This window comes from Branchiostoma belcheri, unplaced genomic scaffold (assembly GCF_001625305.1).
Source record: "Branchiostoma belcheri isolate BF01 breed outbred unplaced genomic scaffold, Haploidv18h27 scaffold199, whole genome shotgun sequence".
In the NCBI taxonomy this organism is placed as follows: domain Eukaryota; kingdom Metazoa; phylum Chordata; class Leptocardii; order Amphioxiformes; family Branchiostomatidae; genus Branchiostoma; species Branchiostoma belcheri.
Genome location: NW_017803479.1, coordinates 365,384 through 391,704, shown reverse-complemented (window position 1 = coordinate 391,704; position 26,321 = coordinate 365,384). Strand labels below are relative to the sequence as shown.

Here is a 26,321-nt window from a genome sequence, read left to right as displayed (position 1 = left end):
GTCTGTCTGTCAAGAAGATAACTCAAGAACGGCTGGATGGATTGGTTTCAAACTTGGTGGGTTGGTAAGGTGTGGCAAAAACTGGAAAAATGAGATTTTGGGCACCCTATCATTGGGTGGAAAATATGATCAACTGATATAATATATGCAAGTGACCTCTTAAAATTTGCATAATTTACATTATTCACAGTGAAAAATGTGTAATTAGTCAGCTTGGACGGCAAAAATGATTTGGCAAAGGTACGTCAGAGGTCGTGCTTGCATATAACCAACAATATCATACGTTGTCCATGTTAAATGATGAGGAATTCACCAGTGTGTTGCATGTTACTAGGTAGGAGCTATTCCTTTGTGAATAATTTGTATACAAATTTTGAAAATGAGCAAGATTGTAAATGTAAGGCATTTACAGGTGGTCATCACCATGCATAAGATCTACGAAAGCACTAAACATATCATGGAGGTATGAGATCGCTGGACTCTAGTTTTTTTTTTTTTTTTGCTTTTTTCATAATTCATATCATAAATCACGTATCGTATCATACCATAACATAAAATATGTTATAAACTGTGTGCACAATTTAGATAAATTCCGCAAAAAATGTATGTGTGTAGTCCTACTTTTCAAGTACATCCTGATCACATAGTCAATATCATTAGGTGAATACATGAATAGCCGTATGAACATACTTGCAGCATTAGGTAAAAGTGGACCACGCCACTCTCTTCATTGTTGGGCAGCCACTAGCAGTCCACATCCAGGAATGCAGCAAGCTTCAAGTTTCTTCTGCACATCCCAATATTGTGCTGCACCACATCTTAACCTAAAAACATACGAAACAACAAACTGAGTGTTATTGTCAGCATGTACCAACAAGTGCACATGAGCAGTTTTAAATTCCACAGTTTTATTTTTTAGTTTTATGTTTTTGACACAACCTCCTTTACAATTATGTAATTTAGCAAGGATGTGACTTGTGTACCAACATTAAAATTATTTTACTCAGCTGAATTTACTTTTCTTGTTTTTTTAAACATCATTGCTTCACAACTGCTGAACAAGTACTTCATATAATATCTATACTAGTATTGATTTGGATAATTTGGACACAAAACTAATCAAATTCTGTAGAGTTCATATGATTCAAAGTGATCAGTTACCCCAAAATACACCTTTCTGTGTGTTTTCAGAAGGAAGTTTCACCTGAATTATGTACGCGCTATCCCTTGCTGCCTGATCCCTGGGAAACAGGCAACCACGTGATGTGACGTCGGACACAAGGTCATTGTAGAGTTCATCTTTTCTTGTTATGCCTTCACTCTGTCCAGCACTGAATAAAAAAAACAAGTCGAACACTTAGATCTAAGAATGTTGCTGACATTTCTTTATGACACGGTCCATGCCACCTGTAGTCATTTTGTGATGTTAAGAGAAGAGTAGTTGTTCTTTAACAACATACAAAACATTGTATTCCTATAAACATGCTCTCATAGATGTACCTACCCGAACCTGGAGGCGAGAAATAGGCATTCTCGTCGAATCGTCTTGCTCGTAAAAGCTAGTAGTTGAAATCCTCTGCTGATGCGGAAGGTTCCTTATTGCGAAAGGTTTCTGGAGCCATTCACACTGAGGGAACGCATCGTCTCCCATGATGAAGTAGGGGGTGTTCCTGTCGTCGATAGGAAGGGTATTAGGTAGTGGCAGTGCAATGGTGCCCTCTTGTTAGTTGTGACGTAATGTGTTCAGTTATAATATGGCAGCATCAGAGGTCGACCCTAGTGGTTCTGTTAAACAGTTTACACAGCACACACACACACACATGTACATGTACACGTACGTACACGTCAGGACAAAAAGAAAGAGCTGGGCACAGATGAACATTTTAATGGTAAACTAAAATCATTACCAGTTCAAGGCTAGCGTTCTTTCTGGTCTAAGGAACTTCAAGTGTTGCGTACTTGTTTCTGATCACCCTAAGTGCAGGTAAACAACCAACACGGACATATACTGCTCAGACTTTTTATTATCTTATCGTGCACTTTATCCACAAGTACACTGTACAAACAGTTCAATTCATCAACAGTTCCGGTCTTCAACAGTCTTTACAAATCCACAAGAGGTGTATGACATATTTAGTTGCATGTTATCAACATGTCCGTGTCGTTACAAATCCACAAAAGGTGAACGACATATTGACTTGCATGGCTTCCGATTAATTCTTTTTTTTTTCCGATTAATACTTTTGCAAAATGACCCAATTGCTGACAGTTGTAAAATTTATCTCCTGGGCGCGCTGTTGGAGCGTTCTTGTTACTTCTACCTCTAGCGGCATAGGGGACCGCCCTGGATTGTTTTCCCTTGGAACCCGCGGAACTCTTAGACAGGTTACCTTGGCATTTCACACCTTGGCATTTCACAAACTGTGCTATGTCCCGCGCTGATTGCTTGACGAAACCACATCCGAATTTGGTTACAAGCAATTGCCTAAAGAAAGGCTCGGTGACTAGATGCGAAATTTGGTCAAAGATGATAGAAAGTTCCTTGGCCTTGACGTACCCTTCCTTACTCGCCTGAGCGACCAGTGCCTCCACCAGGGCGAGTGCATAGGTTTTCTTTAACTTTGTGTAGGTGCCATCCACATATCGATACCACCAAATAGGGGGATGTGGGGCGGTTTTTATAGCCAACTGTTCTAAATATTCCAGATAAAGATTGCACACTATAGGGGAGACAGGTGAGCCCATAGCGGCTCCGTGCACTTGTTGGTAAAACACCCCATCATACTGGAAATATGTACACTTTAGACAACTTGGATCTTCTTGTAGTCTCTGGGAAATAACACTGAGGGCCTTATCCACTGGCACCGATGTAAACAATGCAGTTACGTCGAACGATCTTAGTTCCTGAAGACTGAGTGATTCAGTCGAAAATTTCTGCTGAGTCAAATTATGAGTTGGAGAAAAGTTTAAGTTTTTCATAATGTAATTTACCAACTCAGATGAACTTTCATGCTAATATAAAGGTTTGCAATGGCCGGCCGAGGACTCTAACCGTCGTTATATGTATACAATACATAATATTGGAATGTCGTTCACACTATTAAAATAATTATTTTTTTGTTTATTTTGATTTTTCACGTTTCAGATTTCAAGTGAAAGGGAGGGCAAAACAGGTACGTACGCACCTTTACTATTTGTCCTCCCCCATATTGATGCATATATTATAAATACATAATTATGAATGCTAAGTCAAATATCAGTTATCCAAACAGCCTCCAGCAAGTATCCAATCACCAGGAGTTTGAAATGCACTATTTATAGCGCCATTGTGTGTGTATCTGTGTGTGTGTGTGCATGTGTGTGTGTGCATGTATGGGTGCATATCTGTGAATGTTTATTTGTGTTTGTATGTTTGTGTTTCTGTGTGTGCGCAGCTGTGTGTGTGTGTGTGCGCGCGCATCTATATTCTAACACTACTTCATGTATACAAAATTAAAAATTTTGTTTGTTCCAACCTGTGATCAGAAACGACTCTGGATATTTTTGTTGCATTTAGAACCACCGTCATCACGCGTATACTATAATGTATAGAACGCAATAAGACATAGGACTAGTATGGCACACTTCTGGATACGATAAAGCTCAAGCCCATATTATGTTCCTTGGAAGAACTTAATTACACTTTGACTCCATTCAGCGCGCAACGACATATGCATTTCTTATTCAATGGTCTGGATCAACATGAGCCAATCAAATTAACGGCCAGCATGGACTAGAAAGTGGAATAATTGACAGAAATATAAATTGTTGGATAGAGGGTTAGAGAGAAGGTTGCTAAAAGAACAAAGAGATGGAAGGGCAGAAATAACTATTATTATTATAATATAGGTGTAGAGACATTAACACAAATGAAAATAGAATAGGGGTAAACCATTATATCGATGAACGTAAATCGGGGTTGTATATGTGATGACATTATTTTACGTTCCTATTATCCACATCAGGCCATGCGCGCCCGTGTACGTGCTACCCTAACTAGATGATCTAGGGAAATTTCCATACATTGTCCAGGGTTGCCGTGCTCATCAATAATTCACATTCAATCAATGAAATGGTCACAAATATAATTTTGGTAATTGCATTTGGATCCCATTCAGCGTGCATTACAATTTCAATGATGAATAGGGAATAACTACAACAATAAGACCATGTGATTTTATTGTGTCTAAAATAATTTACCATATTCTCGAGGAAAAATTAGCAGATCGTATTCGCGTATATAAAGTTAACATGCCCTCTGTAGTTTCCAAATAATATGTGGGAAAATATATCTTCTACAACAGGCAAAATTCTGATGGAACATTGAGCAAAAATCCAACGAAAACCGTTAAATGGGGCTTTTGACGTGTATGCGCGGTACGACGTCCTGCCGACGTGCTCCTTTGTCCATTTAATAATAGCAACAGGTGGGCCACTTCAATACCGTAGCAGGGGGGGGATGAATGTGAAAATAATTTTATTGTAAAAAGATGAGTTTCATTATGCACGAAATGCTTTATATACTAGGATATGTTTACAAATCCTGAAGTTTAATTTGTAGTACATAGCAACAAGTTGCAATGATGTCAGTAACGCACTCTGCTTTCTCTCTTCTAAAATGCTTCGTACCCATTTTGCAATGGTTTAACCCTTTAAGCTACGTTTTTAGTGACGTGCATGATATACTCATTAAAAGTCGGGCAGTCGATGATACTGTATCTACGTTCATTGTTCATTGTAGATATGTTTTCCGAATGTGTGGTTGAGACAATGGTGGAAGCCGGACTGCGATCAGCTTAATGCATTTCATTTTATATTGTTTTCTTTCAATAATTTTGGGGTTAACTGTCAGTACAACCTGTCAACCATACTTGCGCAGTTACGCATAAGTGCGCAGTTACATCGAGACACACGGTGACTCTCTTTTGTCCAGGAGGGTGTGGCTGTGTTCTGCTCTTCTTACTGTTTGTGCTGTTTCATTCCGACGGAGGGAAGCCGAGGAAAATGTCTTTTTTGCGTCTATTCTATATCGTCGGGATCATATGTTGCTGTCTCATTACTACCTGTTGCGGGCAAGGTAAAATTACTATACTTTATACAAGAAACAAATTTATAAATAAAAAAAGTTGGTAGGTATGTCAAGCTTCCCTGCTCCAGCATTGGAATGCGGGGCATAAACGCTTCTTTTTATCTTAAAAATCAACAGTTTGCATTATGCAATTAGAAATCCCAACCAATAATGTAAGGGAAAGCAATCCAACTGTTGTCACATCATACTATAGTTATATCAATGTAAAGAATTGTTTTCCTTGTATTTCTCCTTATTTCCCTGCCATGTCTTGAAATGTGGTGAAGTCATGCTGAATTTGCTCCAAAGCAAATGTCGCCCTTTCTAGTTTTTTTTTGTATTTTTGTATTAGACGGTTCCACTACCGATTCCCAGTCTGATGATTCCAGTCTCTCCAGTGATAACTACGAGGACGATCCTTCAGATCAAAGTAAGTTGTGTGTGTATGTTTGTGTGTGCTTGTTTGTGTGTGTGTGTTTGTCTGTGTGGTATTGTCTTCACAAAAATACATTCTATTTTTTTGTATTAGACGGTTCCACTACCGATTCCCAGTCGGATGATTCCAGTCTCTCCAGCGATAACTACGAGGACGATCCTTCAGATCAAAGTAAGTTGTGTGTGTTTGTGTGTGCGTGCGGTATTGTTTTCACAGAAATACATGTCTAATTTTTTTGAAATTTTGTATTAGATGGTTTCACCACCGATTCCCAGTCTAATGATTCCAGTCCCTTAATCCATAACTACGAGGACGATCTTTCAGATCAAAGTGAGTTGTGTGTGTGTGTTTGTATGTGTGTGTGTGTTTGTCTGTGTAGTATTGTCTTCACAAAAATACATTCTATTTTTTTGTATTAGACGGTTTCGTCTGGTATTGTCTTTACAACTTTTTGTATTTTTGTACTAGACGATTCCGCCACCAATTCCCAGTCTGAACCAAAAAATTGCTGACGACACTGGAATAATCAAAGTGTGTTTGTGTGTGTGTGTGTTTATGTGTGTGTGTTTATGTATGTGTGTGTGTGTTTATGTGTGTGTGTGTTTATGTATATGTGTGTGTTTATGTGTGTGTGTGTGTTTATGTGTGTGTGTGTGTGTTTATGTGTGTGTGTGTGTTTATGTGTGTGTGTGTGTGTGTAATATATTCTACCATTTTATTTATTGTACGGTCCCATCACCGATCCTCATTATGATGATTCCAGTCCTTTCATCAATTATTTTGTGGACGATTCCTTATGTGAGTTGCGGAAAATATTAAGAGTTGACTACATTTTACAAATAAACTTCCAATCCGACTATTAAAAGATCAGTATGTACCAGAGTGTTGCAGCATGCAGGATACCATTTGTAAACCCTGACCTTGGAATGGCGTAGCTGTCTCTATGGTCGTCTTTTGATGGCGATCATATATTATTTAGGGTAATCTTTAAGCATTGTAAAAAGCCGCCGTCACGGTGTGCCGGGTTACAATACGCATTTTTGGCTAGCTGTGAACCATTTGAAAATAATCAAATGGTATTGAAATAGAAAAATTGCGTCAAAATAAAATGAATTCAAACAAGTAGTCATAGGCGACAATTCTCCGTGAAGTTTTTATATTTTCCAGACTGGGAATAGTATAGTGCATGTAAACAGTGTGTTAGCACTTCACAACTGGTAACAACGTATCGTAAAATTGGCTAAAATAAAATGTCTGGTCAAACACATAAGATCGCGCTCGTAGCGGCCGCCTCCTTTGCGGTGGGGGTCATAAACCCCTGCCGAGAGTTTGTATAAATGCAGGCTACATAGATCAACAACATGATAAATTACTAAACTTTATTTATTTATTTAATTTTATTTAATCTTCAAAGACACCTGGGTAGCTCCTTCAGCCAAAGCTGATTTCCAAGGAGGCCCAGGGGGGGGTACAATAAGTAAAAGAATAATAAATTATACAAAGTACATAACAAAAGATGTAAATGAAATCAATATAACTGGAAGTTATACATAAATAAATGAATAATACGAAGTTCAACATAAACTGAGGGAATTTACAAGAAAACATAACTTTGAATCATAATCAACGTAAATCGATTTCCGTTCAAAATGATTGGAGGTCAGAGGTCGTCTTTAAAGCTGCCTTGAAGTGTTTTAAAGTTTGAATCTGCTGGTAGTCTATTGAAGTACTTTGCACCCGTGTAAGCGAAGGCTTGCTGACCAGTTGAGGTTTTGTATTTTGGTAAGTGTAGTTTAGTAGTCTGTCTGCTGTGATATGTATGAAGATTATAATTGTGCAAGAAAGTAGAGGATAGGTATGTGGGCATCAGGCCATTCAGACATTTAAATACTGTTACACACACATGTTAAAATCTTCTTTCAGTCAGGTGTTTCCAGTTTAGCATCTGGTGGAGGCTGTCAGTGCTGCTCTCACGTAGTCTTCTTTGCAGCACTACTCTGGCAGCTCTGTTCTGTAGAATTTGTAGCTGCCTCTGTTTGAGGGCTCCACATCCCTCCCACACCGTGTCGCAATAATCGAAGATGGGCAATATCATGGTTTTATACAACATATCAGCAATGTTAAGGGTTAGGCAAGGTCTAAGGCGTTTCATTAGCCCAATTCTCTGTGCTACCTTGCCACAAACCTTGTCTACATGTTAATTAAATGATAGATTACAATCAAGATAAACACCAAGATATTTGAATGTTTTTACTCTGTCTATGCTCTCCTGGTCAATGCAAAGTTTCAGAGAAGGTGCAAGTTTTAATCTATTGGCAGTACCAAATAGCATCCATTTAGTTTTGGATTTGTTTAGCGTTAAACGGTTTGTTTGGAACCACCTAGCTAGACCAGAAAGTTCAGAGTTGAGAGTTTGCTCGATGTGTTTTGCATTGTTGCTGGCACAGAAAATTGCTGTATCATCCGCATACAGACAGACTTTACATGCAGTGACAATATCAGATAAGTCATTTATAAATATATTGAACAGCAAAGGGCCTAATATAGACTCTTGGGGAACACCTAGAGTGACAGGTACGTATTCTGATGTACACCCGTTCAAAGAGACAACTTGTTGTCTCCCTGACAGGTAGTTTGCAAACCAATGGAATTCAGCACCTTGCACTCCCATCCAGGACAGCTTGGTTAACAGTAGTTTGTAGTCAACAGTGTCAAAAGCCTTCTTAAGGTCCAGATATACCACTCCCACCAAACTACCCCTCTCCATGTTATGTAGTATATAGTCTTTAGCGTCTAATAGGGTTGATTCTGTAGAGTGCCCTTTTCTAAAACCAGACTGTTGGATGGACAGAATACGGATGAACAAAGTCTTCTTTCATAACATTATCTTTTTTTTTACTGCATATCATTACCTTCATGACATCTGAAAATGGTCTCTTATAATTCTACATATTCGCAGTGAAAAATTTAAAATTTGTCAGTTTTGATAGCTATCATGATTCGGAAAAGGTATGTCCATGCCAAATGATGAAGATTTCACCAGTGCGTTGCACGTTACTGGGTAGGGGCTTTGTGAATAATTTGTTTAACCCTATCTAGACCGGGCTTTTTTGGGCTTGGTGGGACCGAGGTGGGGCTTATTTGACCCCCCCCCCCCACGATAACTCGCGAATGGTATGTCGTATGACCACCAAATTTTCAGATGGTGTACTAGTCAAAACTTATCATATATACAATTTTCATTATGACGTCGTTATTACGTTAATACGTCATTATGACGCCATTAATGTGATTTTATTGGCCAAAACCGTCTAGATAGGTTATTCCCTGAAAACTAAATGGTGTACAACATAATTTTACCAAAAGTGTTTATGACAGAATATTAGGATGTACTAAGTCTTATGTTGCCCAAAGCAACACCGGTGACGTCATAAGGTAACGTCATGCATATTTAATATATCCGCCATCTCGGATCATTAATCTTAAATGTTCATAAATATTTTTTTTTCCTGATAAAACCTAAAATACGTTGTAAACATACTAAAGATTTTCATTTAAACCTTTTTTTGAAAAAGAAATGGAAGTATTGATGAAATTTTAAGGAAAATAACTTGCATATACCTGTTCTAATGATATGGTCCGCCATCATGCATTTTGGCCAATAACGTCATCAAATTAGCATGAATTTTGCATATTTAATGATAAAATTCACATGAAATTGTAAAGGATGTTATTGATATTAGAAACCATGAGTAACCTGACAGAAGACCCATAAAATTCTATTGTTGAAACAAAAATGACTAAATTTTTCAAAATATGCCTATCAGAAACCCGTTGCCATGGCAACACAAAAATTATTATCTTATTCCAATGATAGAGAATTGTTGCCAACAATATTCTAGGAAAAGTCACCAAGTTCGCCGTTCTACGGCTAGCCGTTCAGACGCTAGGTGACATCAAAGTTGGCGCGAGCACTTTTAGCCCCCCCCCCCCCCGTCTAGGTAGGGTTAAAGAAAGTCTGTTTGCGAGGAACCACTGTACTAACCGGGTAGAATCGTTCTGGAGTGTGTCTTGTATTGTCTGTGTGCTACGGTGTGAAAAGTATAGAATCGTATCGTCTGCATACATAGTGACCTTGCATGACTATATACAGTTGGGGAGGTCGTTTATGTATACGATAAAAAGGAGGGGCCCAAGAATGGACCCCTGCGGAACGCCACAGGTCACATTAGATGCTTTTGACAGGACTGAGTTAAGACACGTGCGCTGCAGCTTGCCAGTCGAGTAAGAGTTGAACCATCTACATGACATTTCATCTTTACATACACTATTACTGTTCTCAATCTGCAAAGTATAGAAATTCACGGATAATTGTCGCCTATGGACACTTTTTTTCTCATCAATTAGTACCACAAACCAATGCAACTGGATGTGGAGGTATCCTGACGACTCCCTCTGGAGGTTCTGTGACATCACCTAATTTCCCCAGTAACTATGGCAACAATGAGAAGTGCGAGTGGTTGATCACTGTACCAGAAGGAAACATCCGTCTTACCTTCAACAGTTTCGACATTGAGATGGACTATGACTTCCTATTTATCTACGATGGAGCCAATGATGGCGCTGAATTGATACAATGGTAATGTTTCCAACACAGAAACAAGAATTCCAAGATTTCATACCTCCATGAAATATGTAGAGTTTATGTAAATGTTTTGTTTCATTGAATATGGAAATAAGGTGGCAATTGATATAATGTAGTTTAATTTATGGTGTTCTAAACTCAACTTACAATATTTTGCGTGTCAAACTCCTATCCTTTTGGCAATATTTCACTTAACCCTAAACAGTACACCTGGGGTCCGCGCGGACCCCAGCACTATATATGGTGTAATATTTTTCTTCTTTGTAAAGAATTTTTTCTGAAATTTCAGGTAATTGTCACCCAAAAAGTTGTCCCTCAATACAGTGCAAAAAACTCAGTTTCCCCCATTCTTAAGAATTTTTATGTCTAATTTTCTTTTAGGGCCCGCGCGGACCCCAGCCGGCTTTCGATCGTAATGGATACACTGGCGTTCTTATACATGACTTTATTTCCATTTTAATATGTTTTTATGCACTTACCGTATGGCCACCAAATTTTCAGAGAAAGGTGTACTAATAGAATTAAATTCTAACAATTTTAGTGTAATTATGACGTCATATGACGTCAGAGCTAATAATGTGGTCCGCCATCTTTTTGACCAATGACGTCATCAAATTAGCATACATTATAAATGTTAAATGATTTAACTTATCTTACTTAAATTATGTAAGATGTTATTAATGTCAAAAAGGAAGTGTTATTGAATATAAATCCCTGAAAATTTTAAAGTTTAAAACAAATACTAATTTAAAAAAACTGCCTGTCAGAAAGCCGTTGCCATGGCAACACAAAAAATCATTAACTTATTTAACTAATATGAATTTTTTCCCAGATGCATTTTAGGAAAGGTCACCAAATTTGATGGCTCTAGCTTAAGCCATTCAGGCGCTATCTGAGATTAAAGTTGGCGCGAGCCTAAAAAAAAAACACTCGGTCTGAATACAGTGTAAAAATGGGGTTTTTCTTCTTTTTGTCTTTTCTTCGCCAAAGAATAGAAAAGGTCAAAATGTATGATTTTTGTACGTGATTTGGACTCAGAGGTTCACATATCAATTTGCAAAACAACTGAGCTGGTATCATGTTGATAATTTCTAAAAATTAGCAAAAAACTGCTTTGGGGTCCGCGCGGACCCCAGGTGTACAGATTAATCAGTCCGGGAAGGTGTACTGTTGAGGGTTAAACATCCTCATTTAAACTTCCTCATTAATTGCCTATATTAACATAATATATGCATAGTGTTGTTAACATTTAAGTAACCTACATATGTCACAAGGTACAGAATTGCCATTATTCACCATTAAGAAATCATATAATTTTCGCAATAATTATGCAAATTAGGTCCCAATTTACATAATTGGTATCTGTTGACGTTCTGTCTGCCATAGATTACATATATTACATGTTTGAAAGTACTATAATGTAATTATAGAACTTCCTTATTAATTATGCAAATTAGCTCCTCATTTGCATAATTTGCATTTAATTGTGTACATCTCTCTCTCTCTCAGCTACCTACCTACAAAAAATGATGAAAATATGTCGTTCCTTTTTGGACTTATTGGCTTTTGATGATTTCGCCCGAAAGTCCACTGCAGTTCCAGAACAAGCTGGTAGGGGGACCAAACCCACACCACTTATTTCTTATTTCAGGAAAAGCTATCTGTCACCAAAAAGTCAAGACCATAGCATGTTCAGGACAAAAGATACAAAAACCGGAAGTTCTGCTGCAGTACCAAGGTCATCCACCAGGAGGCCCATATTTGACCTTGACCTTCGTCTTTCTAAGACTTACCATGTACCAACATACCAAATATCATCACAATCCATAAAGGCGTTCTGAAGTTATGATGACTACAAAGTCGCGGAAACACACACAGACACACACACAGACACACACACAGACAGACACGCCAAAAACAATACCTCTATTTTTCATGGAGGTAATAACACATTGTATATCAATCACAGTCTTTAACATACAACTTGTAGTAAAGGCAATGGCCAATATCGGTTTGATATGTTTTCAATTTATTCTAGCTACATGTAGGTAAAAAAAAGGAAACGGATGTAAAGGATACAATGTAATATACTGTATGTCTCACATATATTGTTAATTTCTTGATGCACAGGTTATCAGGTCAATTGTGGCAGATCAGCCCAGTCATCATCAGCACATCTAACAAGATGTTCCTGAGGTTTACATCTGACTATATTGTCACCCGTCAGGGGTTCGAGTTCTCCTACATGAGTAAGGTCTTTTTTTAAATTTATAAAACCACACACAGTAACTATTGTATCTCTTAGTGTTGGGTTTGATTTACTTTATTTTTTTGCCGGGGCGTGCCCCGGCTTAGTGCCCGGTTTAATGGCACGGTCAGTCAGTGTTTGGTAGGTTCGATGGTTGAAAGCAATGCAGAAGCCATTTATACTGACTGCTATGCCATGCCATGTGGTTTTCGATAAATACAGCACTTAAATAAGATGACTCCACAATAAATTCACATTCATATTGTCATATACATACAAGTAGCGCAGTGCATTAAGTCACTGCCATCACATGAAAATTTCGTTTCTGAATAGATTATGTATATATAAGATGCGGATCATGCCATTCGAACCAAGGGGTGTACTACCGTTGCTTTTTTACACTATCGTACAAGTTGAAAAGATAGCGATCTTGGATTCGAATATATTAATTAAAACCCTAGTCCTGCGGCCGCCGAGATATCTCGGTTGTCCCATGTGTTCCCTGTATGCGGAAACCGAGATATCTCGGTTTTCTGGTATCCCATACATCGACGCGTCACACTCCCGCGTACCGCGCGAACACGGAAGTAACTTCACCCGTGCCGAGTGCCGAGGGGTCAAGGGTCAACATGACATTACGCAACATCCCAGTGACGTCATCCCATGAGCCTTTGCGCGCTATATTATGCAAATATGGCGTCGTCGTCTGCGTGCTTTCTTTGTTATGTTGTTTACTGTGTTTGAGGCGGTAAATTTGCCGTGTAAGCGCCAAAATAGAACGGATAATGATTGAACAGGTTCGCGAAGAGTTATTTACGAACGATTCTGGCCAAAAATATCCCACTTTGGACGAAGATTATCTAGAAATTAATAGTCTGGTGGCAGAGACCGATAAGCGTGCAATGCGGTCCATACAAAGTTTTTTTGTTGTTTCTATATCTCTGAGGTGTGCTCTTTCAGAATCTGAATGATGCCACTCTGTCATCCTTGGGCAATTTGCACAATATGCAAATTAAGGTGGCCATTACTGAAAATCCAGTTTTCGTCAATATCTCAGTAACTACTCATGGTATCAGAATAATTTTGGTGTCTATCCCCATCTTTTGAGGGATAACGAATTAAATCAAGCCATTTCAGTAAAGATAGAACCACTATTTTTTGCTAAATATGCAAATTTGGGCCGCGCAATATGCAAATTAGGGCGGCCATTACTGAAAATCTGTTTTTCGTCAATATCTCAATAAATCTCATGGTATCAACAATAATTTTTATACAATACACATACATTTGTACTATACACATGTTTTGAAGGCTAGATATTTAGAATAAACCATCCCAGTATTGATCACACCAAAATTTAATGCAAATTATGCAAAAACTAACCAGTATATAGCATGGGCGCATGTACCTCTGAACACTGATAGGAATGTTAATAAATGATACAATCTGTTCAAAAAATATTAGACCCTTCATAAGCTCACACCTGTGCCTTACCAGCGTCTGTGTACAGGCAGAATAAAGCGCTAACTTGACGTCCTGAATTTTATGTCAGCGTGGCCCGCGTAGAATCTAAGTTGAATTCTTCTTGAGTCCCGGACAGGCCAAAGAAAAATAGCCCGGTAGCCGCGGGGTGTCGCACGGCTGAAAGTGTCAAAAACAGCCCGGGAACTACCCGCCAGGGACTTTTTTTTTACAATTGGGACAAAAGCTTAACAGATCTCCAGGAAGATGACCGGCGGCCGCTCAAAAGTGCACAGGCCTAATTAAGGCGGAGGATGGGACCCTACCACTGTCTTAGGGGGAGGACAAGCTTGTCAGGTGGGCAGAATACTTTTCAAAAAGTCTTAAACCGCTCAAGCCATACCTCAGTAGCATTAGTCTTTGATGAACACCTACACCCATTACCTGTTGAGATCGAGGACATCTCTGAAGCTGAAGTCAGTCACCAGGCATGAATGGCATCACTTCAGAGATGCTGAAAGCCGAGGGTGACTGTGTTGTGAGATGGATGCTTTTCTGATCGCCGTACATCGCAAACGCTTTAATAGAACCATAGCCGTCTTCCCTAGTACGCCTTCCCTGGAATAAAGCTGGCATTCAACGACGATCACAGGGAAGTGCTGGAGGACTGGAAGAACGGATCAGTAGTTAAGCTGGAGTCACATGTGAAACGGGGCCTGCTCGGCATGTTCTCGGTGTAGACGCCGGCCGGCGTCATGAAGCCGAGCGTACGGCGGCTGTCAGGGTCACAATTGAATTTTCCTTTACGGCTCCCTGTCGGGGCGCTGAGGCGGCTTCTATGTAAAATTCACAAAATTTTGGTCCCGGTGCACAGTCAGTCTTCTGTCAGACCTGTGCGGGATGCAATAGGGTGCCGACTAGCTCTTGCATTCCGGCCGGGTAGCTACAGGGTCCCTGGCGGGGTCAAGGGGCGATCCTGGCAGGTCCCAGGCTGGTACGCCTGTGGCTGGTATGGTGGGTTCGGCCCTGCCGGTTGATGCGCAGACCCGTGTATGGTCACTATGACTGACTGATGATGTAACTATGTCGAGAACAGCACATTACCTATACCCTCTATATTGTCTATAACTACCTTCTTCTGAACAATTCAAGCACAGAACAACACACGTGACTTCATAATCTTGGACAGGTGCCTGTGCATGACCCGGCGGCTAGGTTACGGTTTGGTCCGGTGAGGTTACGGGGTCGCTTCGGCGTACCTTGCCCGCCGGGGCCTGAAGTGACTTTAAGTTGAGTCAAATCAATTTGGCGACGTCGCGGGACCAAAAAAATAGGCCGGCAGCCGTCGGGAACCCCGCCTATTGCCTTCCAGGTCCCGTTCCGAATTCGGTAGTGCCAAAACACAGGCCAAAAACAAGCCGAGCGGGCCCCTTTCTTGAATTGTGACATACCATTAGGCTTAAAGTGTATATTCCAAAGAAGGGAAACCTGAATGAATGTGATAACTTAAGGGGAGTGACAATTCTTTTTTATACAAGTGAAGGTGTATGCCAAATGCCTCCTGAACCGCATGAGAGATGCAGTAGGCAAAGTCTTCTGGGAGCTGCGAGCAACAAGCTAGCTTTCGCTCAAAGAGATCCTGTGATCGGATCCTGACCTCCAAGGTTGTGTCCTGTCACAGATCCTCTTTCCCGTGGCTATCGACTGGGTACTTGGGAAGCAACAGGAGAAAAGGGCCGGGGGTAAAGTTTGCCGACCTTGACTTTGCAGACGACATAGCGGAAAACGCCAGAGATCTCCAACCCCTAGTGACCAACATAGTCCGTCTGCAGACAGCATTGGGCTCAGCATCAGGGCCATCAATTAACATGCTCCTCTTAGAAGTGTGACCATTGACGAGAACAAATTGAAAGTGGCGGAGAACTTCACCTACCTTGGGAGCTCCACCAACAACAAAGGACAGATGGACAATGAGCTAGACTGTAGACTTGGAAAGGCCTCAGCAGCCTTCAACCAGCTTGGCTTTGAAACCTACTATGTGGAAATCAGCCAAGAAAAGAGACTGGAATCCACTGGATGCTTCTGATAGTGAATGCGTGAGGAAGATCTTAAGAGCGAATGTCTGTAAGGATCAAACAATGGTGGCACCGGTCAAAAAATCGATTTGGCTCATTTTTTGCACAGTAATAGTACTTGGTACATAACCCCTCAGAATAGCTTTCTTTTTGTTCAGAACCCCTTGTTGCCATGGCAACGGGCCAAAGAAGTTTTCAGGGCATTTGTCCAGATTTTGGCATGTACAAAACATAGAAATTGGCTAACTTTAGAGCACTATAACTGATCAGTGCTTTAGCGTAACGACAAGAGCAAGATGTGCTGATCAGAGCAATGCCTAAACTTGTATAAAATAGCAGTAAAGCCAATGTTCAGTAAAATCTGAGGTCTTGGGCACTCTGAATACAATGCACTGTTTTAAGGGTGTAAAAAAACTGAAATTTTGCCCAACTTTGAAGCACTGTAAGTCCCAGAAGGGGAGGATGTTTTGTTTGAAATTTGCACTGCGTAATAAATTACTCCAGAGGTATTAGATGCATGCTTGCAAAGTTTGGGTTCTTGTTTCGTTGCTACGCACTTGTCCTTTAAAGTAGGTCAGTTTTCGTTATTTTGATGATATGTCATTTTGTGCTTTCTTTGAGCTAACATAAGCTCCAAACCAAACTAGTTCTTTACTTGAAATTTACATGAAGTATAAAACAACAAATTGTCTATGAAATGCATGCTTGCAAAGTTTGAGTTCTTGTTTCGTTGCTACGCACTTGTCCTTTAAAGTAGGTCAGTTTTCGTTATTTTGATGATATGTCATTTTGTGCTATCTTTGAACTATCATAAGATCCAAACGAAACTAGTTCTTTACTTGAAATTTACATGAAGTATAAAACAACAAATTGTTTATGAAATGCATGCTTGCAAAGTTTGAGTTCTTGTTTCGTTGCTACGCACTTGTCCTTTAAAGTAGGTCAGTTTTCGTTATTTTGATGATATGTCATTTTGTGCTATCTTTGAACTATCATAAGATCCAAACGAAACTAGTTCTTTACTTGAAATTTACATGAAGTATAAAACAACAAATTGTTTATGAAATGCATGCTTGCAAAGTTTGGGTTCTTGTTTCGTTGCTACGCACTTGTCCTTTAAAGTGGGTCAGTTTTCATTATTTTGATAATATGTCATTTTGAGCTATTTTTGACCTAGCATAAGGTCCAAACCAAACTAGTTATTTACTTGAAAGTTACATAGAATATAAAACTACAAATTGTCTATGAAATGCATGCTTGCAAAGTTTGGTTTCTTGTTTCGTTGCTACGCACTTGTCCTTTAAAGTGGGTCAGTTTTCATTATTTTGATAATATGTCATTTTGTGCTATTTTTAACTGACATAAGTTCCAAACCAAACTAGTTCTGTACTTGAAATTTATTTACAACATAAAACAATATGTACTCTGTAGAATGCGTACTTTCAAAGTCTGGGTTCTTGTTTTGCTGCTACGCACTTGTCCCTGAAAAAGGGGCAATTTGCATATTTTCATGTCATCTTGTCCTATCTTTTGACTCTCATAAGTCTCAACAGTAAATTGTTTTGCTATTTAAATTTAAACTGAATGTAAACCTATATATTATCTTTGAAATGCATGTTTGCATAGGTCAGATTCCTGTGTTCTAGTGGCTGTACCTGTCCCTGAAAGTAAGCCATATTCTTCACTTGTCCACTAATGCAAAATATTGGCTATCTTTGGGAGTCTAATATGAAAAAGGAAAGGTTTTAATTATTCTATCTCTAATTTTGAAAGATCTATGCCTTGGGTTGTTTATGAAATAGTTAGCACCAACGTTTGCATGATATAGTTGTAGCATTGTGGCTGTTATTGAACGTATGCCACTTTATCTTAATTTGATGATAACAGTCTTATACAGTCATATTCAGCGTCCCCACATTATTGACTCTCGAAGACTTGACTTGTTTCTATATTTGAATAAATATGATAAATCCCTACGCATCTTTCTAATATGTAGTCTATCACTCTATGTCTTTGTATAACTATGTCTAAGTGGAAAACATGCATTTCAGTCAACTCCGCTATTCCTGTACATGTAGACTGTACTCATTTTGAGCAAGGACAGGAACTTATTAAGTACTCTTTCAGTTTTGCTACAAAGGCCGCTTTCCGACGGCGATCACTTATGGAAGATACATCCACATCAATGCATTGATGTGGATGTATCTTCCATAAGTGATCGCCGTGTTCACAAATCAGTTTTAGCAATGCAATCCCAAGTTCGTATAAGTCACCTCTCTTTGACATGTCACATAGGTTTATATCTCATCTTTATCAAGCTAACGTGAACTCTAGATGAAAGAGATAAGGACTTCTCAAGTTTCTTGCCCTGACCACGGAGACAAGGGGAGATTCAATATAGTCTAGGAACTGGATGGCATGCTATGTTGCCCCTAAGGAAGGGGCAACATAGCATTAAATTTTGTATTTCAAATGCAGGCAATATTGGTTTGCAACTTATGATACTTTTAAATTGATAGTACAAAATGACATATTGAAAAAAAATACCCAGTTTCAAGGCCAGTTTCACTGCAACAAAACAAGACCTCAAACTTGCACTTCATTGACAATATATTGTTCTATATCTCACGTAAATTGCAAGTACAAACCAATGTTGGTTTGGAACTTATGGTGGTTCAAAGATAGCACAAAATGACGTACTATCAAACTAATGAATATTGTCCCACTTTCAGGGACAAGCGCGTAGCAGCAAAACAAGAACCCAAACTTTGCAAGCATGCATTTTATAGACAATTTGTTGTTTTATACTTCATGTAAATTTCAAGTAAAGAACTAGTTTGGTTTGGAGCTTATGTTAGTTCAAAGATAGCACAAAATGACATATCATCAAAATAACGAAAATTGACCTACTTTAAAGGACAAGTGCGTAGCAACGAAACAAGAACCCAAACTTTGCATTCCTTTTTTTTATAGACAATTTGTTGTTTTATACTTCATGTAAATTTCAAGTAAAGAACTAGTTTGGTTTGGAGCTTATGTTAGCTCAAAGAAAGCACAAAATGACATATCATCAAAATAACGAAAACTGACCTACTTTAAAGGACAAGTGCGTAGCAACGAAACAAGAACCCAAACTTTGCAAGCATGCATTTCATAGACAATTAGTTGTTTTATACTTCATGTAAATTTCAAGTAAAGAACTAGTTTGGTTTGGAGCTTATGTTAGTTCAAAGAAAGCACAAAATGACATATCATCAAAATAACGAAAACTGACCTACTTTAAAGGACAAGTGCGTAGCAACGAAACAAGAACCCAAACTTTGCGAGCATGCATCTGATACCTCTGGAGTGGTTTATTATGCAGTGCAAATTTCAAACAAAACATCCTCCCCTTCTGGGACTTACAGTGCTTCAAAGTTGGGCAAAATTTCAGTTTTTTTACACCCTTAAAACAGTGCATTGTATTCAGAGTGCCCAAGACCTCAGATTTTACTGAAGATTGGCTTTACTGCTATTTTATACAAGTTTACGCATTGCTCTGATCAGCACATCTTGCTCTTGTCGTTACGCTAAAGCACTGATCAGTTATAGTGCTCTAAAGTTAGCCAATTTCTATGTTTTGTACATGCCAAAATCTGGACAAATGCCCTGAAAACTTCTTTGGCCCGTTGCCATGGCAACAAGGGGTTCTGAACAAAAAGAAAGCTATTCTGAGGGGTTATGTACCAAGTACTATCACTGTGCAAAAAATGAGCCAAATCGATTTTTTGACCGGTGCCACCATTGTTTGATCCTTACAGACATTCGCTCTTAAGCATCAAACGACAGGACTTCATACCCAACACAGATATATGAGCCAGAGCTAACCAACAGCCAGTGTCTACAATCATACGCAAGCGGCGTTTCATGCTAGAAGACGTCTGCCATCTAGACTTAAGTAAACTTAGAATTGTCTTTCAATATTGAACAGGTTTTGGGTCAGATAAACTATACCAAGGCATGTGCGTTTGCATGGAACATGGGTCGGAATTAGGACCCCTCCTTGCTAGCAGCCAGGTGCGTCAATAACAGACAAGGCCCTAATTTGCATATGTAGCAAAAAATAATGGTTCTATTTTTACTGAAATGGCTTAATTTAATTTGTTATCCCTCAAAACATGGGGATAGACACCAAAATTATTCTGATACCATGAGTAGTTACTGAGATATTGACGAAAAACAGATTTTCTTTTACACTGCCCTTTATATAATCAACAAAGAGTCACCCTACTCAGCAATCTCCAGAATGTGGTAGGCTTTGATTTTGATGTTTTCAATATGTCTGAACAATTGTTATGTGATATTTTACTTAGAGGATTACCTGATTTATACTATGATACAAACTGTAATATCTTGCTAACCACTCAAACTTATATTGTTGACACCAAACGGTTTGTACTCGATTGATTTATTATATAGCCTACTAAACATTTCTTTGTACTATTTAACGACCCATCCCACCCACTTGCTGTTCTCTGTTTTTTGTTATGTATTGTAATTGTATTCTATGTTTGGTGGTGAGGCTAAAATCAGCTATAGCTAGAGTACCTCACCACCTTGTCTTGTATTGTCCTTGTTGAATTTGCAAATAAAAAAAAAAGTAATGGCCGCCCTAATTTGCATATTGCGCGGCCCAAATTTGCATATTTAGCAAAAAATAGTGGTTCTATCTTTACTGAAATGGCTTGATTTAATTCGTTATCCCTCAAAAGATGGGGATAGACACCAAATTATTCTGATACCATGAGTAGTTACTGAGATATTGACGAAAACTGGATTTTCAGTAATGGCCACCTTAATTTGCATATTGTGCGAATTGCCCAAGGATGACAGAGTGGCATCATTCAGATTCTGAAAGAGCACACCTCAGAGATATAGAAACAACAAAAAAACTTTGTATGGACCGCATTGCAAGGTTCTCCAAAAATCGGGGGTTTAGCAACCGGACTATAACGACAAAGACAGAGAAGAGATCGTTCGTGCATTTTCTACCTCCATGATTCGTGCTAGCAGACGCCAAGCTTCCGGGCGGGGATAAACCGCATGTTCAGCCTGACGTAGACGACGGCACGGTTCGTGGAGGTGCCAATGGCCGTGCGGCAGCGCCGGCCCCTCAAGCCGCCGACGTGACAACAACGTACCACCCCTGGTTGTGCTAGTACGGCTTAGTGCCCACTTTAATGGCACGGTCAGTGTTTGGTAGGTTCGATGGTTAAAAGCAATTCAGAAGCCATTTATACTGAGTGCTATGCCATAGTTTAGTCTTTGTGGTTTTCGTTAAATACAGCACTTAAATAAGAATACTTTACAATAAATTCACATTCATCATATTGTCATATACATACAAGTAGTGCAGTGCATTAAGGCACTGCCATCATATGAAAATTTTGTATCTGCTCTTGAACAAAAGAAAATATCATTTTCTTACGTTTTGAATAAATTATGTATATAAGGCTGAACCGTGCGATTTTACGACAATTCTTAGCGCGCAAAAATAAGACTCCGCACCCTTCAAATCGGTAAATGCTGTTTATCCATGACCTTTTGTTGTAGATTTTTGTTTTTTGTTGGTACTAGTAATATGTTTTGTGAATAAGACAATCTTTACTGAAGTCTTTACTGAATAAAATTTTACAAAGTACACATTTATAACTTCTACTGAAATCCAGGCTCTACATTTTACATTCAACCAAGGAGGTTTAAAAGAGAGTTGTTGATCCAACCAAATTAGACCCTGAGACCAAACAGACCCTACCATTGATCACTGTGCATTTTCCACCCCCCAAAATCAACCGTGCCACTGAGCACTGTGCATTTTGCACAAACCAGACCAATCGTGCCATTGAGCACTGTGCATTTTGCACACACCAGACCAACCGTGTCACTAAGCACTGTGCATTTTGCACAAACCAGACCAATCGTGCCATTGAGCACTGTGCATTTTGCACACACCAGACCAACCGTGTCACTAAGCACTGTGCATTTTGCACACACCAGACCAATCGTGCCATTGAGCACTGTGCATTTTGCACACACCAGACCAATCGTGCCATTGAGCACTGTGCATTTTGCACACACCAGACCAATCGTGCCATTGAGCACTGTGCATTTTGCACACACCAGACCAATCGTGCTATTGAGCACTGTGCATTTTGCACGTAAAGTCAAGCTAAGAACACGTATATTGTGAACAATGTGTGAATCTATTTTATCAGGAGAATGCCACCAAGGTGACATCATTTTCAATGGAGATCCAACTTGAAGCATGCACAATTCAAACAGCAATTTATTTTTATTCTTGCAACAACTTTACCGGAACACAATAAGCAACTTTCATGTAGTTCTTCCAAGCACGCCCCGGCCAGCTTTTTACAAAAGTTTTTCTTGTTTATATTCCTTTCAGGCTCTGTCTCTAGCTATTATATTAAAAGTAATTGTTAAACAGTAACTGCCACAATGGTATATTTGTATTTTTTTTTCTTCACAGTCCATACGGCTGGACAATGCTGGGATCCTGATGTGCCTGCCAACGGGACCATACATTTTGTAGGACACTTCGGCTGTAAACATGAATGTATCCCATCATGGAAGCGTTGTGATGGACACACGGACTGCACGGACGGCAGTGATGAGAAGGAATGTGGTTAGTAAATGTAATGAGATCACGCAGCACATCCATGCAGTTGTAGTTGTTCTTTGATCCATTTAAAAGTTTATTAACAGTTTATTCATAAAAACAGCCTCACAGCCTGTACAAAAACATGCTGAATAACAATTTTTTTACAGTTACTTGTCTGGCAGATACAAATTAACATTGCAATACATATACAAACACACGAACAAAAACATTACAAAAAGCCTCACATGGGCACTACAGTTAAGACCAGAGAGTCCTAAGAGTCTTACAGCGAAGACTCGTTGTACAGGCATATTGCCTTGTGTAGGTACTATGTAGGTCTAGGAGGATTTTTTTTTCCAGAACTTGAGATAGGGTGACGTGTTAATCTCTTAAAAATCAATGTGTGATCGCTGGGATATAAATGTATAAATAAAACTATAGATCGGCGTTCTTATGCCTCCACGAAATGTTTAGTGTCCTTGTAGATTTTTGCATGTTGATGACCACCTGTAAATTACTAAAAATCCTGCAGATTACCAGAATTTAAAGGCCCTGTTGTGGTCATATGATATACTGTTCACGAGTTTCACCTCGTCCCACGAATCCCAAAAAGCCCTGTCTAGATAGGGTTAATGACAAAAGATAAAGCACACAATTTACAAAACAACAAAATATTTATGGAGGTGTAAGATCTCTGAATTGATAATTGCTTATTGTTAAGTTACGAGGGCTGCAGGTATCTACCGTTTCAAGTCCAAGTTTTGTCCCATGTCAGCATCAAAACTATGTGCAACGGCAAAACATTTTTTCAATGTTATTTGTAGTGTGCCTGCCTATCCCTGGGGATTTTAAACTCCGTAGAACACTCACAATGCTACCGAATCAGCTGGGCCAGACAACATTTGAGGAGATACGGAATTCCTCTCACGTTCAGAGGCTCTACAGTCTGGATAACATTACAGGAAGTTACCACCCTGAGTTCAAAGATTTCCTATCAACCATAATTTTCCCGCAATGCAATGTCACCGAAGGAAACAGGACTCACTGCGTAAATGAAGCCAATACGACTGCATGCAAGTAAGTAAAGATCACAAAATGTAATTGCAATGTAGTTAATGATTCAGTCACTGTTTTGGAATGTGTTATGTTTGATCATATTTTTGGTGCTTAAACGCATATGGAATAAAAATGATCTGGTTCTATTAAAATAAGAGACATAAACCAATTGAAATAAGTAAGTGCAATTAAAAAATCAGTGTCTAGAATCTGTACTTTCACCGGCATCCAATCATTCAATCTATTCATGTCTTTTAGTGGTACACAATTGTTACCGTGCCGGTCGTGGTGTGAGGAAGTTCTCAGTATGGCTGATGACTGGATAAAGAAACTGCTGCCGCCATGTGACCTGTTTCCATCATCCGATCAAAATTGCTGGAATCCCAGTTTACCAACAAAGGAAAACGAAGGTGATTTGGAATATTGGTGATTTGACGTTTTCAAAATCATATCCAGTTGCTTGAGTAACTGTTTTTTGGCATATCATTGTTACCTGGATGTCTAACCTTCATCGACGTGATTTGGAATACTTTGGTACCCTGGATTCTTATGTCATTTATAGAAATTTAGGCCGGACGCGATAAGCCGACCTCGCCCACTAGGTTTACGCTGACCAGTGCACGGTGATTTCCTTGTTTGGATCACGCGGGGACGCCTCGTTTGGATTGCATGGGCCACGCTCAAACTTTTCCAAAATTGACCAATCAGAGCCCGTAGAAATACATGTGCTTGCAACTTGCCCCTCTGTCCTCAAGATTTTCTGTTATCGAGGGCGGCTGTTCAGATTTACCTCCCTTTTGTCTTTCCCGGGCTGTTGCCGAATTTCGGACTCTACCTTCATTCACATTCGTTGGTCACGTTCGGGACACTTCCTCATTGCAGTAAGTCGTTGTTTCTCATTGCAGTAAGTCGTTGTTTTGACCTCTTTTTTGTTGTTTGTCCGAGGAGAGAATTCCTTGTTCGTCTAACAAACATGGCGGAAGGGGGGTGTCCCGTTACCTCCGCCACCCGGCGGATGTTGGTGATCGGCCATTCCTTCATATATCGTCTTGACTCTTTTGTTGAAGGGCGAGCCAGTACGGCCGGAGGACGCATTGTCAACAGACACTTCTGGCTTGAAAATTCTATTGTTAAGTGGTTGTCGCGGTCGGGGGGGAAAGTGGCTAATTTCGGCCCCCTGTTGAACGCCATCCCCGTCGCCGATCTTGTGTACCTCGAACTAGGTCACAACGATCTTTGCGACACATATTGGGAGCCAGACCTGGTTGCCATGCGTATTGTTAGTCTGGCGACCTTGATCAGGAATAGGGCTTCTGCCCAGCATATTATAATTGGCGAACCACTGGCTCGGGTATACGACCCACCGGGTATTCCTTATAACCAGACTTTACCCGTGTATCTCTCAGCTCTGAGGAAGGAGGTGAATGACACCTCGCACATGTCCACTTGGGCCCATGTGCGCTTAGTACGCAAACACTGCCCAGAGTTTTTTGCCGATGACGGACTACATTTGTCCGCATACGGCAATCTGTTGTATTATAAGAGTATCAGAGGCGCTCTGGCAGCAGCAAACCACACATACCTCGCTTGTTCGTAGAGCGAGCAAAAATATTGCCCCCTCCCTCATTTCTCCCTCGGCCTGAGATTGAAGCCAATCCCACACTCGACCAAAATTATCCCATGTTCATTTTCTGTTTTTTCTTTTCGCCTCAGTGGGCTCGTTTGGCGGGTTTCTTTTCGGCCTTATGTTTATCGCGATAGCTCTCTTTGGTGGTGGAAGAAATTCTTGATTGACAATAGAATACTAGTATTATGATGTATGAAAATTTGTAGATTTGACATGTTATCTTTACATAACAAATCCTATCAGAAATTGTGTATATCGATTCCCATGGGAACCACCAGGCGAGTTGCCTAGTGTGGGGAACCATGGTTTCCTACGACTGTTTTTATTGGGGGCTGATCCCATTCTGACATTAAAAATATTCTTATTCCCGCCAAAGAAGCAAATCGTGTTGGTTGATCATTTGTTCTGGCTGTTAAAATCTGTTGTATCGGCTAGAGAGATAGGCATAAATTCATTTTCGTGAAACGAAAATAGAAATTTAGGCCGGACGCGATAAGCCGACCTCGCCCACTAGGTTTACGCTGACCAGTGCACGGTGATTTCCTTGTTTGGATCACGCGGGGACGCCTCGTTTTGGATTGCATGGGCCACGCTCAAACTTTTCCAAAATTGACCAATCAGAGCCCGTAGAAATACATGTGCTTGCAACTTGCCCCTCTGTCCTCAAGATTTCCTGTTATCGAGGGCGGCTGTTCAGATTTACCTCCCCCCCACCCTGTCCCATACACTCCGGTAATTTACGTATTTACTTGCTATTGTTGTCGGGACACTGTCGATTGTCTGTCGGGATCATTGTCGGGGCACCGATTGTTGTTTCTCCGTATTATTGATAATATTATTTTTGTCGGGACACTGTCGGTTGCCTGTCCGTATTATTGTCGGGGCACCGATTGTTGTCTCTCTGTATTATTGTTAATCTTATTTTTGTCGGGACACTGTCGGTTGCCTGTCCGTATTAATGTCGGGGCACCGATTGTTGTTTCTCCGTATTATTGATAATATTATTTT

General features: G+C 39.7%; 1 protein-coding gene across 1 annotated transcript in view; it reads left to right on the top strand.

Moving 5' to 3' along the window:
* Nucleotides 1-9,950: 9,950 nt before the first annotated feature.
* The window catches only part of LOC109468310, a gene marked incomplete at its 5' end in the record, with an annotated part of 27,029 nt that continues 10,658 nt past the window's right edge, over nucleotides 9,951-26,321 (top strand). Inside the window, 5 exons of the mRNA XM_019766561.1 lie at nucleotides 9,951-10,182; nucleotides 12,319-12,437; nucleotides 22,499-22,654; nucleotides 23,455-23,707; nucleotides 23,945-24,096. Of these exons, the coding sequence (XP_019622120.1) occupies nucleotides 9,951-10,182; nucleotides 12,319-12,437; nucleotides 22,499-22,654; nucleotides 23,455-23,707; nucleotides 23,945-24,096 (912 nt within the window). The remainder of the gene's footprint in view (nucleotides 10,183-12,318; nucleotides 12,438-22,498; nucleotides 22,655-23,454; nucleotides 23,708-23,944; nucleotides 24,097-26,321) is intronic.